General features: G+C 45.0%; 1 protein-coding gene across 1 annotated transcript; it reads left to right on the top strand.

Moving 5' to 3' along the window:
- The first annotated feature begins 3892 nt into the window (after window positions 1-3892).
- On the top strand, window positions 3893-9725 carry Plk2 (polo like kinase 2). Its single transcript, XM_059276098.1, has 14 exons — window positions 3893-4393; window positions 4972-5079; window positions 5229-5345; window positions 5542-5671; window positions 5848-5935; window positions 6363-6458; window positions 6547-6745; window positions 6834-6981; window positions 7327-7424; window positions 7688-7817; window positions 8054-8294; window positions 8408-8537; window positions 8781-8891; window positions 9029-9725. The coding sequence occupies exons 1-14, from the start codon at window positions 4133-4135 to the stop codon at window positions 9218-9220; spliced, it is 2049 nt and encodes a 682-aa protein (XP_059132081.1). The 5' UTR covers window positions 3893-4132; the 3' UTR covers window positions 9221-9725.
- The last annotated feature ends 4523 nt before the right edge of the window (window positions 9726-14248 follow it).

The following is a 14248-nucleotide window of genomic DNA, read 5'->3' as shown; positions in this document are numbered from 1 at the left end:
GCACTCAGAAGTCACCAGTTATAGGTTGCCCTAACCTAAAGAAGACCCTCTGGACCTTGGCCTTTCCTCAGAGTCATCTCTTACAGATGCTTGGAATTCTAGGAGCAACCAGGTGGACGGACCCTCCTCTGTGGAGGATACCCCAAGCCACCCAGGCACCATTTTTCTTGTCGCTGAGGAGGACCCCAGATCCCGAGCTGCTGATCAATCAGATCTTGATCAAGACTATCTGATGATGCATATGTCTTGCTCCCTGCTTCTCTCCTTCCCACGTGTAACTCCGAAGCTCTTGTTAGAGCCTCAAAGACAGAACTGAGGACATTTGATTGCCTGGTCCTGCTCAGTACGGCTGCAGAGAGGCAATTCCATTCCTACTTAACCATTACTCTTTACCTTTGATTTCTATAAGGAATAGCTACATCTATGGGGACCTTTTCTCCCACCACTGCCCCTAATCAGGCTCCCCTGACATAGGAATCTCATGGCAACATGAGATAGAGCATTTCTTTCTTATGTATGGAAAAAATGCTTTGATTCTAGTCTCCATGTACTAAACAGTCTCATTCCTCACTAATGTTATCACGTTGTCCCCCATACAAAAGTTCTCTCCAGATGAGGATCTACCATTAATCTCCTTGTTCTATCTCTTTGGTATGTTTGTCTAATTAAATAATTTAGCAGCTTTCTCGCTACAAATTCATCATAAGACTGCAAGAGCAAGGTTGTTCTCTTTTCCTTCTTGTTTAAAGGTGATTTTGCTTTTTGATCTTTTAAAGTGGTTATCAGTTTGTCAGTTTTTTTCACAAGAAGCTCCATTGGGATTTTGGCATTGAAATCTGCATCCAGACCATAGATCTACAGAGAAATGTTTTGTAATTAGAGATTTATCACCAGTAGAAAGTAGTTTTGTTATATGTGCTACACTTTTGATTCTGTCCACATTGTGGCGCTACTATAAAGAAAATCTGTCTTTCCCAGTTGGCAAGGAGAGCCAGCCCTAAGACTCAGCATTGGTATTTTTACTGAATGCCTGTACATTTTTTGGAAGACAGGACTGAATTTCATATGGGATGGTCAGCAGTCTACCAAATGCTAAAGTATCCCTGATAAAAAGATTTAACAGTCTATGTAGCATGAATTTTAGACAGTCTTATTAATAAAATCAAACCTGAGGCAAGTTATTGGGGTGAAATGCTGGATGGTCAGAGAGACAGAACAAGCCACAGCTATCTCACCTCGCCAGATCCTCAGCTGGTCTTGTTTCCTCAGACTGGAAGCTTCTGTGTCCTCATCCCAATGGCTCTCAGCTGAACTGCTGCTCGAAAGCCTGAAGCTTAACCAGCTAAAAGCTTCTAGTTTCTGGTCCTTACGCCTTGTATATCTTTCTGCCTTCTACCACCTTTCCCTGGGATTAAAGCCTCACTTTCTGGGATTAAAGGCGTGAGTCACCATGCTTGGCTGTTTCCAATGTGGCCTTGAACTCACAGAGATCCAGAGAGATTTCTACCTCTGGAGTGCTAGGATTAAAGGTGTGAGTGCCACCATTTTCTAGCCTCTGTATCTAGTGGCTGTCTGTTCTCTGACCCCAGATAAATTTATTAGGGTACACAATATTTGGGGGAATACAATACCACCACAAGTCTATGATACAAAATTGAAATTAAAAAGTCTTAGTATTTTTTCTTCTGTCTTTTAATCCTAAAACGTGAACACACATGCACACAAGGATTAGTGCAAAACTATCTCTGGGAAAAAGAGGGCGGTCTCCAACAAAACCAGCAGGCTCGCTCAGTTGCCTTGCACAAGGCTAGAGAGCAAAGGTCATACCAAGTTTATGAATAAAGGTGGTTGGGGGGGATTGTGTAATTCTGCTCTTCCACTTCCAGCCCCGCCTCTTATTCAAGCCTGGGATAATCTTGGGTTAAAGTCTACTGTCCCTTTTGAAAAACATGCCTGGGCTTGCAGTGAGCTAAAGCACGAAAAGGGAAAGTGAGGAGAGCCTTGCCTTGTCTACTCTGCAGAGTCCAGGAGATGAGGGAAATGCCTGTAACTGTTGATTGATACTAGCGCTCCCAACGTTTGATAGTGGCCTGGAGGGAGACCCGGTTTTCCCTTATTAATCTGGAATTCTAAGTATCACTGGGTCCCATACAAAATAACTGCTGATGTTCCAAGTGAGCTGAGACGGATGGACATGTAGTTGACCTCACATAACTTGGTGGTTCTATGAAAAATTTATTGATAATAGCTATTTAGATTGTCTGGGATCCAGTTTCTACATCTGTAAGATGGGGGAAATGTAGATGAGACCACATCACTTCGATATGTCCATAGGAAACCAAAATACGTCACCCTAAATATACCTCTGAGTCAGGATAATTTTGAGCTGAATGAAAAAGTAGACGACACAGAAGCCCTGAAAATGGCATACTGCTCTTTTGTAAGGAAAAAAAAAAATAACATTTAAAAGTAATCTCAATTTCTAAAAATGCCTCCTGTACCAGAAAAAAAGACTCTAAATAACAAGTTTATCAGTGAAAAAAACCAAAAAAACAAAAAAAAACCAAGCCTCACCCCTATTTTACTCCATGCTCACAAATGCCTTCTCTTTCTCCTGTCTTCTCCCCACTCTTGTTCTGGCTTAAGATTCAAACCTCAATTCTAAGCCACCCGCCTCTGAGGGCACTCATTTCGCTGTTTATCTTCCATGTGTAGGAAATAAACTTGTGTTTCTGTGGTTAACCTGCCCTGCTTGAGGAACCACAAGTATAATTTAGAAAGGTGGAGGGAATATTATTTCCCTCCCCTAACACGGCAGTATTTTTCCTTCAGAGTTGTATTAAGATGACAATAGGCATTTCAAAATAGCTAGTAGCAGTTAATACAGTGCTTCAAAAATAATGAACAGTACTCCATAAGCGCCCGCACCATTGCCATCAGAACAAGAGAAAAGGGCGTGCCTCGGCGTTGTTGGAACTGAACAGTAAATTCCAAGCTTGTTAACAGCCACTCAGCTGCCCCTGTTCTCCCCTTCACCCAAGGGGGAGGTGGGGGGCTTGGATGGACTCTATACGCGCGAGGGCGGTGACATCGCTTAGGGAGCCATTTGATCCACGCAATTTGAATCACCCACTTGGAACAAGAAGTCATAGATGACTTCAGTTGTGAAATCATAATTAGCAACGGGGCCCATTTTCAACGCCACTGTCAAAGCCCATATTGTTGCTAACCACGGCCCACTCAGACCGTTAATCGCTTTTCTGAAAAATTCCACAGGATGGTGCTCTTGCTTTCCGATGGTTAGACTAGCCGTTGCGTACCAAACCTTCGCTGGTCTTCAGGCCCCCATCCAAGGTTAAGGGGCTGACCTTTGACAGGGGGTCACTTAGCAGGCGATGGGAAGAGGCGGCAGGGGGCTCAGATGCTCCCACGCCACCGCAGGTCACCCCGATCTGCGACCAGGATTGCGCCCCGTTCTACAGCGGCTCTGATCCAGCCCAGTGCCGGGTTCTGCGGGCCCAGCCACTCAGCTGCCCCGGTCCACGGAGCCCTAGACAGGCGCGAAGGAGCCCCGCCGTGGCGGGGGTGGCCCCCCAAGCGCTCCAGGTCTCGGGGTGCTGGTCCGCATGGCTCGCTGATTGACACCTGTGTTGGATCGCTCCATAGTCGGGAAGGGCGGTGCCAAGCCTGCGGCTCCCCCCCCCCCCCCCCCCCCCGATCGCCACCCAGCATTCCCGCCCAGCCAGGGACCCTACAGGGCGTCCGCCCTTGGGTTTCTGTTTTCCACATCCAAGGTCAGGGCGTGCGAAGAACCGGGGACACTTCGCGCACCGCCACCTCCAAGCCGGGTCGAAGCCCGGGGCAGCCACGCGGCCAACCCGCACCGAGCCACGGCGCCGGCTCCAGAGCCGGGGGGCGGGGCGTTCTCCGTGACGTCACGAGGCCCCGCCCCAGCCAGCCGGCGCTTATAAAGCTCCGCGGCTCGCTCTAGCTCGCACAAGCGAAGCAGGACGCCAGACGAGTCGGTCGGCTGAGGGACTGGGGCTAGAGAACCAGGGCTAGCCCGGACGCGTGTCCCCTGCCTCGCGGAGGGGGTGGCAGCAGGCAGTCCGTGTCGGGTGGCGGGACCACGATGGAACTCCTGCGGACTATCACCTACCAGCCCGCCGCTGGCACCAAGATGTGCGAGCAGGCGCTGGGCAAAGCTTGCGGCGGGGACTCGAAGAAGAAGCGACCGCAGCAGCCCTCTGAAGACGGGCAGCCCCAGGCCCAGGTGACCCCGGCGGCCCCGCATCACCATCACCACCACTCTCACTCGGGACCCGAGATCTCGCGGATTATTGTCGACCCCACGACGGGGAAGCGTTACTGCCGGGGCAAAGTGCTGGGCAAGGTGAGTGTCCGGCTGCGTGGCGGCAGGAGGGCGAGCTGCCCGGGCAAGTTGAGCAGCCAGGGACCCCGAACTCGCGCTTTCTTCCTCCCTTGGCTGTCTGGTGCCCCCCCCCCCCCCCCCCCGTCCCCGCAATGTGGGTCCCTCACCTGCCCTCCTGGGCTTCCGTGCGCTAACAGCGCCCGGGATCGGCTTTGCATCCTCAGCCTAGGCTTTCCTCCCGAGTCTACCAAAGAGGACTGAGAGCGTTCTAAGTCAGCCCCAGTTCTCACCACCTGATCCCGGGGGAACTCGCCTGTCACCTTTCTTGAGAGGCTGTTTTCTACCTTTCCCCCTCCGACTCCCCTCTCCGTAGAGCTCTCCTTTGTAAAAGGGAGACGAGAAACTAGACTGGTTTCCAGGAACATGTTTCCCTTCCCGAAGGACCGTTTTAGAAAGCAGATTGCATCCCTCGGCCCACCCCTGTGTTCCCCAATTGTTTTTTTGCTTTTTCCTTTCATTTATGTATTTATTTATTTTAAACGTTGGCCCTCCATTTTTCTTGTCATGCTCAATTCCATCTGGGCTTTGTTTCCTCTCAGGGTGGCTTTGCAAAGTGTTACGAAATGACAGATCTGACAAACAACAAAGTCTACGCTGCAAAAATTATTCCTCACAGCCGAGTAGCTAAACCTCATCAAAGGGAAAAGGTGTGTATGACTGTTGAGTAAAGTATTTTCTTTGTGTGCAGGGATGGCCCTACCCTATTAGAAAAATGTCTTCTGCGTGTGTAAGCACCGCCTTCCCAGAGATGATGGGAGGCTCATAAGCCTTATCTTGCTTGTTCTTTTTTTCTTAGATCGACAAAGAAATAGAGCTCCACAGAATCCTGCATCATAAGCATGTGGTGCAGTTTTACCACTACTTTGAAGACAAAGAAAACATTTACATTCTCTTGGAATACTGCAGCCGACGAGTAAGTGCTAATTCCCGGGTCAGTGCACTCTGGAACAGAAAGCTGGTGTGGTGTTTGGATTACATTTTATCTGGGGTTTTAGCTATGACAGTTAATTCTCCCACCATGTCAGCCTGCATCACTAGCCCAGCAAAGGGAAGCCGGATTTGGATAACTCTGTTTGACAAATTCTTTTTCACCCCCCTTCTCTTCCTAGTCCATGGCTCATATCTTGAAAGCAAGAAAGGTGTTGACGGAGCCAGAAGTCCGATACTACCTCAGGCAGATCGTGTCAGGACTCAAGTACCTTCACGAACAAGAGATCTTGCACAGAGATCTGAAGCTAGGTAAGAAGCCCTCCACTGCAGAAGCTGGGGGAGAGGTAGAGAGAGGGGGTGTTTCCACTCACCTCTGAGTGTCCTCAATTGGGATCTTTTGAATGGGTGATTTCAGTGGTGGATGTTGGCCTCCAAAGAAGCTCCTCTCCAAGGGAGTTCACATTTCATTTTTTTCTGTCTCCCAGGGAACTTTTTTATTAACGAAGCCATGGAACTGAAGGTTGGAGACTTTGGTTTGGCAGCCAGACTGGAACCGTTGGAACACAGGAGGAGGTAAGAGTCATATCCTCCCTGGGTTTTGTGGAGACCAAACTCACCTTTATTATGGTCAAGTAGCTACTCCGTAGAAAGTTAGTTCACACTGAAATCTGTAAACCACAGCAGTGTTGCTGAAGCAAGTGTCCACTGTGAGTTAGGGTAACTTATACCTCGAAATTGATTATTAAGGCAATTAGATGTTTTATGTTGCCTGAAATATGTAAACTATCTGGTTTTGGTTGGTTAAAAACAGTTGGTCATATGGGCTGAGAAAATTGTACACACATTAAAAGCTTCTCAAAAGAAACTTGGTCAAATAAAAACACTAAAAAATGGTCTAGTAGAAATTCAGCATAAAACTTCCCATTGAGTCACTCCCAGAGAATAAGTTTAATGAATGCAATAGTTCCTAATGAGATCTTGCTATATTCTGTCTCTTCAGAACAATATGTGGTACCCCAAATTATCTCTCCCCCGAAGTCCTCAACAAACAAGGACATGGCTGTGAATCTGACATCTGGGCCCTAGGCTGTGTAATGTAAGTAAATGCACCAGGATATCTAAAAAGCAAATTTGACTCAGGTTCCTTTTGGATCATTTCTGAAGATGTGTTTCTGCGTACCCAGGTACACAATGCTGCTAGGAAGGCCTCCATTCGAAACCACAAACCTGAAAGAAACGTACAGGTGCATAAGGGAAGCAAGGTATACGATGCCGTCTTCATTACTGGCCCCGGCTAAGCACTTGATAGCTAGCATGCTGTCCAAAAACCCAGAGGACCGCCCCAGTCTGGATGACATCATCCGGCATGATTTCTTTTTACAGGTCAGTGCACTCTTGACCTCTCTCTCAAATTGCATGCCGTTGCCCCGATTGTTGGAGAGGTTTCTGAAGCTCTCTTCTGCTTCCGCAGGGCTTCACCCCAGACAGGCTGTCTTCCAGCTGTTGCCATACAGTTCCAGACTTCCACTTATCAAGCCCAGCTAAGAATTTCTTCAAGAAAGCCGCCGCTGCTCTCTTTGGTGGCAAAAAAGACAAAGCAAGATATAACGACACACACAGTAAGTTTTCAGACTTCTCCTCCCTTTCTGTGCCCAAGATTACCCTTCGATTTGATGATTGAGTTGAGACTTTACTGTTAGCGTGGTTTCACCAGTATATCCGTACGGAGATACTGGTGATATACACGGATGCCTTTTGACACTAACAGCGTGGTAAATGCACGACCACCACTGATTGATAGCCTCTTATTTCCTAAACACTGACGTGTGCTGCACGTATAATTGCAGCTGATGGCAAGGATGAAAAGCTCTTTCTGCTCTGGATGCCCAGAAGACACGGAGCTAGCTCCATCCCAGCTTCACTGGGAGAGATTAACATGCGCAATTCCTTTCCTCAATTTACAGATAAAGTGTCCAAAGAAGATGAAGACATTTACAAGCTTAGGCATGATTTGAAAAAGACTTCAATAACCCAGCAACCCAGCAAACACAGAACAGATGAGGTATGTTGGGGGAAGAACTTAAGTAAATAGACATTTTAGGTCATTTCCATTCTGGGCTAATCAGCATTTTGATGCTGACTGGGGCTGAAGCAATGCTTGCTTCCAGTCACGGTCCTGCAGTAGCTTTTTCTCTGGCTTATGGCTGTAGCTTTTTTGATAAGCTTTAACAGTAATTACCATAATCTCATTTTAACTTGATATTTCCAACATAAATAGACTTAGTTCCTTGACTCATGGTATGGCTCTCTTCTTGCCCTTTCCAGGAGCTCCAGCCGCCTCCCACTACAGTTGCCAGATCTGGAACATCCGCAGTGGAAAACAAACAGCAGATTGGGGATGCGATCCGGATGATTGTCAGAGGGACGCTTGGCAGCTGCAGCAGCAGCAGTGAATGTGAGTGGCCGGAGCCGTGTTTTAAATAAACTGTCAGGCTAGGGCTATGGACTAAGTCACCGAGTCAGTCTGGTAATCTAACTTAACACGGAAACACAATGATAGGCTTGGAGACGAGACATTGAGTAACCTTGACTTCTGTGTTTTTCAAATTAGTGGAGGGGGAAACGTCATTTCCAGAACCTGTGGGTCTTGGTGTAAACAATGTCGTCATTTCCGTTTCTGTGACTCCCCAGGCCTTGAAGATAGTACCATGGGAAGTGTTGCAGACACGGTGGCAAGAGTCCTTCGAGGATGTCTAGAAAACATGCCGGAAGCCGACTGTATTCCCAAAGAGCAGCTGAGCACGTCCTTTCAGTGGGTCACCAAATGGGTCGATTACTCCAACAAATACGGCTTTGGGTACCAGCTCTCAGACCACACTGTTGGAGTCCTTTTCAACAATGGCGCCCACATGAGCCTCCTTCCAGACAAAAAGTAAGCATGTCTGATGAATGCAATCTGCCAGTTCTCTGCTGTTGCACTAATGAAATCTGGAAACAGTGATTAACTGCTCCTAATTTTTCTTCTCTCTCCTTCCTGGTTTTTAGAACAGTTCACTATTATGCAGAACTTGGCCAGTGTTCTGTTTTCCCAGCAACAGATGCCCCTGAACAATTTATTAGTCAAGTGACGGTGCTGAAATACTTTTCTCATTACATGGAGGAGAACCTCATGGATGTAAGTACCATGGCTTTGGAGCGGAGATATTTGAAGCAGTCTAGATCCAGTAGCATCTGCATCCCTTTGAAGTCTGTGTAGTTCAGATTCTCATGTCTTATCTTAGAGGCAGTGAGTCAGAGTCTCTGTGAGGCAGAGCCAGGAATCTTGAGGCCATTCTGAGGCTTAAGCTTGAGAGGCACTGTGTGATGCCCACACTGTACAGCTTCACAGGCACTAACTGTTTCTCCTGACTCTCTCCAGGGTGGCGATCTCCCTAGTGTTACTGATATTCGAAGACCTCGGCTCTACCTCCTTCAGTGGTTAAAATCTGATAAAGCCTTAATGATGCTCTTCAATGATGGCACATTTCAGGTAACTGAGCCTTTCATGGAGGCACACGTTTAGGTCCTGAAACCTTTTTCTCCCTAGCTGATTTAAGCTTTGGTAGAACCTTTATTACTTCTTGAGTATTGAGCAAGTCCTAATAATGTCTGTGTTCATTTTTAAAGGTGAACTTCTACCATGATCACACAAAAATAATCATCTGTAACCAAAACGAAGAGTACCTTCTCACATACATCAATGAGGACAGGATATCTACAACCTTCAGACTGACGACTCTGTTGATGTCTGGCTGTTCGTTAGAACTGAAAAACCGAATGGAATATGCCCTGAACATGCTCTTACAGAGATGTAACTGAAGACCCTTTTGAGTGGACCCTATGGGACTCTTTTCCACTGTGAGATCAACAGGGAAGCCAGCGGAGGGATACAGAGCATGTTGGAGATGGACAAGTGGTGGTACGACTCCAGTTCCTCGGTGGCCCGCTGGACTGCTGGAACCAGACCAGCCTAAGGTGTACAGTTGACTTTGGACAATCCACGAGTGGCGCCGGCTGCAGTTTTCCTTGAAGTACCTGTCTTTAAAAGGTCTATCGGACAATTTTGCAGAAAGATGCATTGACTCTTACGTTCTCTCTGTGGAGAGTGTTTCAGCCAGAGGACTTGGAACTGTGAATATACTTCCTGAAGGGGAGGGAGAAAGGGAGGATGCTCCCTTGTTGTTTAAAGGCTACAATCAGAGCAGCTTTTGGCTGCTTAACTGTGAACTATGGCCATATATAATTTTTTTTTTTTGGTTATTTTTGAATACACTTGTGGCTGGAAAAAATGCATTCCTTGTTAATAAACGTTTTATTTATTACAGCCCCAAGAGCAGTATTTATTATCAAGATGTTCTTTTTTTTATGTTGACCATTTTGAACTCTTGGCAATAAAGAGTATAAAAATAAAAGCAGTGGCTCCTCTCCTTACTCCAATGCAGCACTGTACCATCACAGCCTGTGAACACGGGTTCCTGACACTCCAGCACACATGAAACACACAAACCAACTAGAAAGGTCTTGACATTTCCTAGCGACACTTTCTAGGAAGTGTCTTTGATGTCATAATTACAACTATGGACTTTCTGAGTGGACCTAACTTGAGGAGAGGTATAATAGAGGTTATCACTTTTTACAACCCCCCCTCCCCCAATATTGGACTCCTGCTAAATCCCAAACCACTTTGTCTCTAAAATAGTTCCTCAAAAATCATTTAACTTAGAACTGAAAAGCAGAGTAATCCTGTGCAAACAGACGTCTCATTACTAAGTGAGTAGGTCCAGGAGCTTTCCCTTAATATGGGCAGAACTATGTGTTATAATACATGCACCATTTTAACTGCATTACTCAGCTCGAACCTGCCTAAACACTTCCAGTGCCTCTGGCAGTACTGGTTCATAATTCAAGGGTAGGAAATGTTTTGTTAATAAGTCACATATTTCACTTGAGGAGAAATATGTGAACCAAACTATGAGTTGGGTCCATCTTTTAACCTACTAAATTATTGAGCAGGCAAATCTAATAAGGTTTTTTCTTTCAGTGAAAGGTATAGAGAGAAGATGTTTGTCCTGTTACCCTCAACATATAATGGCCAGCATAGGATGTTAATCTATTTTGCTGTTGTTCAACTGTGATCACACTACAAGGAAATATTGTCCTGGGAAAGAAAAGCATTTGCTTTCTAGAGCTGTTCACATTGTGATTCTATACAGGAGAGTATAGAAATAGATGGCAGTTATCTGTTTATGTTTATCTAAAAAGGTTAGCTTCTGTACCTCATAACACTTTACTAGTGAAAACCAATGCTGGGGGTTTGCTATGGATACTTCACAAGTGCTCAACAGCCTGTTACTGCCTTGTAGTTTGATATATCAATTTTTTTTTTTTTTGCTAATGACTTAGAGAGCTGACCAAACAAAACTAAATAACAGGTGTGTACAAGTTGAATCTAATTTTATGAGCAGAGAACAAGCAAGCAATAGAGAAAATGTTCCTTAGAATTTGACAGTGGAACACTGTATGTTACCTAAGGTTTCAGGGCATGCTTATTCCCTCTTGTGTTTACTGAGCATCTGCTGTGTGATAAGGTGTAGACCCTAGTCCACAATGCAGTCAACCCAGGTCTCTTCTTGCCCTGCCGGAAGTTCCAGATTGGCAGAGACAATACCTCTGCCTCAGTCCCGTAAGTGCTATAGTATTACGCTGAAGGTGTGCACTGGGTCTTATTGATAATGGAGGACAGGAATCATAGGAAAGAGCCCTGAGCATGCGGTGGACTCAGAAACAGATTCCAGAGAAGGAAAACTCTCTTATGGAGAGTTCGTAAGATGTTTGAGGGCTAAATGGAAGTCTGAGGTGCCAAGTAGTTTTAAGCAAGTGAGGTAACATATGAAGCCCAAGACTGAGAGACTTCACAGTGGAAGTGTGCCTATGAACTGTGGCAGACAGATAATAGACCGCATGCAGGCATTGAGGCTGCATCTGGAACGATGTGGCTAGACCTATGGAGAGATTTTTCTCTTTGTTTTGGTTTCAGTTTTTTTTCTTTTGTTTGTCGTTTGTTTGTTTGTTTGTTTATATGCTAGCTCAAGCTGGCTTGGAACTCAATATGAAACCTCTCTTGGCTGGAAATGTATAATGATCCTCCTGCCTCAGCCTCATGAAGGCTGGAATCACAAGCATTTGTTGCCAGGCCTGGCTTGCTGAAATTTTAAGAAGGAGAGTAATGTAGATTAGATCTACAAAATCCATCCTGGCAGCACAGATGGAATAGATGAGGAACAGAATAAGGAGCGGGAACCCAAACAGTGAAGAAATGAGTATCGTGATTCGGGTGAGAAAGGACCGGAGACTTAGCATAAGGAAATAAGTAAGGGGTTAGGGTCTCCCTTGGCCAAGTGGAGAAAAGCGGCTTACTGTGTGAGCATTGGCAGAAGTGAAAAGGATCCTGATAGAGACAGTCTGATGCTGAGAGATGTGTAGTGAGTTTAAGATTGTAAATCAGATTTATGCAGAGATACACAGATGTAGTTCCGGAAAGCACGTGGATAAACTTGTCTGTATCTCGAGAAAGACTGGGTGTAGGATAACACCCTGAGAATGGAAACGCATGAGGATTGCTTCTTATTGTCCATTTGTGTTTTAAAGTGCAGTGGGCATCTCCATAAAACACAACAGTGCTGATAAGTCATCGCCATGGAGGACCAAGAAGAAACGATTACCAAATAACAGTAACAGACACAGAGATCCCAAATTCCACAAAATCACCCCCAAACAGCATGTTCCTTTTGTGAGCATATTTGATTCAAAGAATGTTTCTCCACTAGCTGATAAGTCATAGAAGGGCACAGCCGAAAGAATACAATCCTTAAGTAATAAGACTACTTAGCTTTGTGAATGGTAATATGGACATTACCATCTCTTGGTACCTGACATTTACAATGTATATATTTCAGATCCTTCAACCTTTTCTGGGTTACTTTTTAATGTAAACTTAATGTCTGATGAGTAGGAAGCATTCTCTAACACAAGAGCTTGAAAGTCAGTTCTGACTGTTTGAAAACAGCATGATTTTCAGTAAAAAGCTATCTCTGAACATTGGTCTACTCGTTTGCCAATATTCAATGCTAAGAAGGCAACGTGTACACCAGAGGTGCTCAATAAATATTCATACTCACTTGGTGCTGTTTCCCCTGCTGTTTTCCATACCTGCAATGGCAGGAACCCTGATTACCAAGGACGTAAAGCACATGACTCATTCTTGATTCTTGCCTAGCCAGTCTTCCTTTCCTGGTTCAACCAGTACCTCAAAAATAACTGTAAAATATTCAAACAGAAGGAGTCTAATGAAGAGCATTGTCTTATATGTGCCAGAACAGCTCTAACATGTAGCTGGAGTTAGGGGGGCAACTGAAAGTCATTACTACCCCAATGGCTAGAGAGATCCAGAAAAAAGGGGAGTTGCTCAGAACTGTGGTCTCCTAGAACACACTAGAACCACGCAGCCATTGCCCACCAGGATTTTAAAATCATAGAACAAATAAACGTAGATATTTCAGTGAAGGGCCTCATGACATATTTGGGTGAGAAATAAAAACAATGAAATATCCTGGAAGTTTCCTCTTCTTGCTCTCCAGTTTCCAACTGACCATATGAAAGGACGCCAGGAGAGGAGCAACCTGAATGATTCTCCCACTCCAGAAGGAAGGAGAGGAGGGCCAGAAATGCATGTGAGGCTCAACAGGCGACTCACGGCCATTTTCCTTCCTTCCTTCCTTCCTTCCTCCCTCCCTTCCTTCCTTCCTTTTCTCTTCTTGTGCCATTTCCATTTTTCTTCCTTGTCTGGAATCTCCGAGTTACATTGCTGTTCAGAGCTGTGACATCATGCACAGGGCCTCCTCAGGTCTGTATCAGATGGACTCCTAGAGATCAAAGGAAAAGCAGACACACATTCTTATTCCTACTTCAGAAGCTATCTTGAAAACCACTTGCAAATGAAAAAGCAATGGTCCCCAAGGGAGTCCCATTGTAGAAATAAACCGTTCTCAAGGGTAGGCCCCATGCCCCGAAGTAGATGGCCCACAGAAAACAAACAGTCTTGCAGGTTCTTTTTCTCATAATATTGAGGTAGAATATTAGCAGGTTTTTGTTTTGTTTTGTTTTGCTTTTTTCCCTACCTGCAATATGTATATTGTGTATACAGTACGGCTTCCAGCAGGTTTTTATGGGATTTCTGAACATGTGAATGTGTGTGTCTCTGCATCTATGTGTGTTTCCTGAGCTTTCTTCTGGGCTCTTCTTTAGTATTTGGTTATTTTGTCATATTTCAATTTTTTTTACTTTATTATTATTTCTTAGATATTTGGTTTCTAAGAAGAGGCTGAAAGGGTGTAGGTCTGTATGGGAGATGAGGTGAGAGGAACTGGCAGAGTGGAGGGAGGGAATACCATAGTCAGAATATATTATATTAAAAAGTATTTCTAATAAAAGAAAAGAAAAAACAAGCTATAGATGTTTGTTACTAGGCAACGCGATGATGGGCAGTACAAAGTTTAGAAGGAGAACAAAACAGTGTAGGGACACTAAGACTAGATTTATTTTTACTTTAGGACTGTGTGACTTGCAATATCAGATCATTTGTATATTATAGAGATATCATTAACCTAGTGAAAATGTGTAACTAAAAATAAATAGATGCACCTCTATAAGATACACAGAGAAATCAATTATTGGCACTGTATGGAAATCCCATATAAAGGATAGTGAGTATATTTATAAAGCTTGTAACAGACTTTTCTATAGACAGAAGTATACAGGATCCAACTGGTCCTTTGCTTGGAAAGATAA

Source organism: Peromyscus eremicus, chromosome 11, assembly GCF_949786415.1.
Source record: "Peromyscus eremicus chromosome 11, PerEre_H2_v1, whole genome shotgun sequence".
NCBI lineage: Eukaryota > Metazoa > Chordata > Mammalia > Rodentia > Cricetidae > Peromyscus > Peromyscus eremicus.
This window is presented reverse-complemented; position numbering and strand designations above follow the sequence as displayed.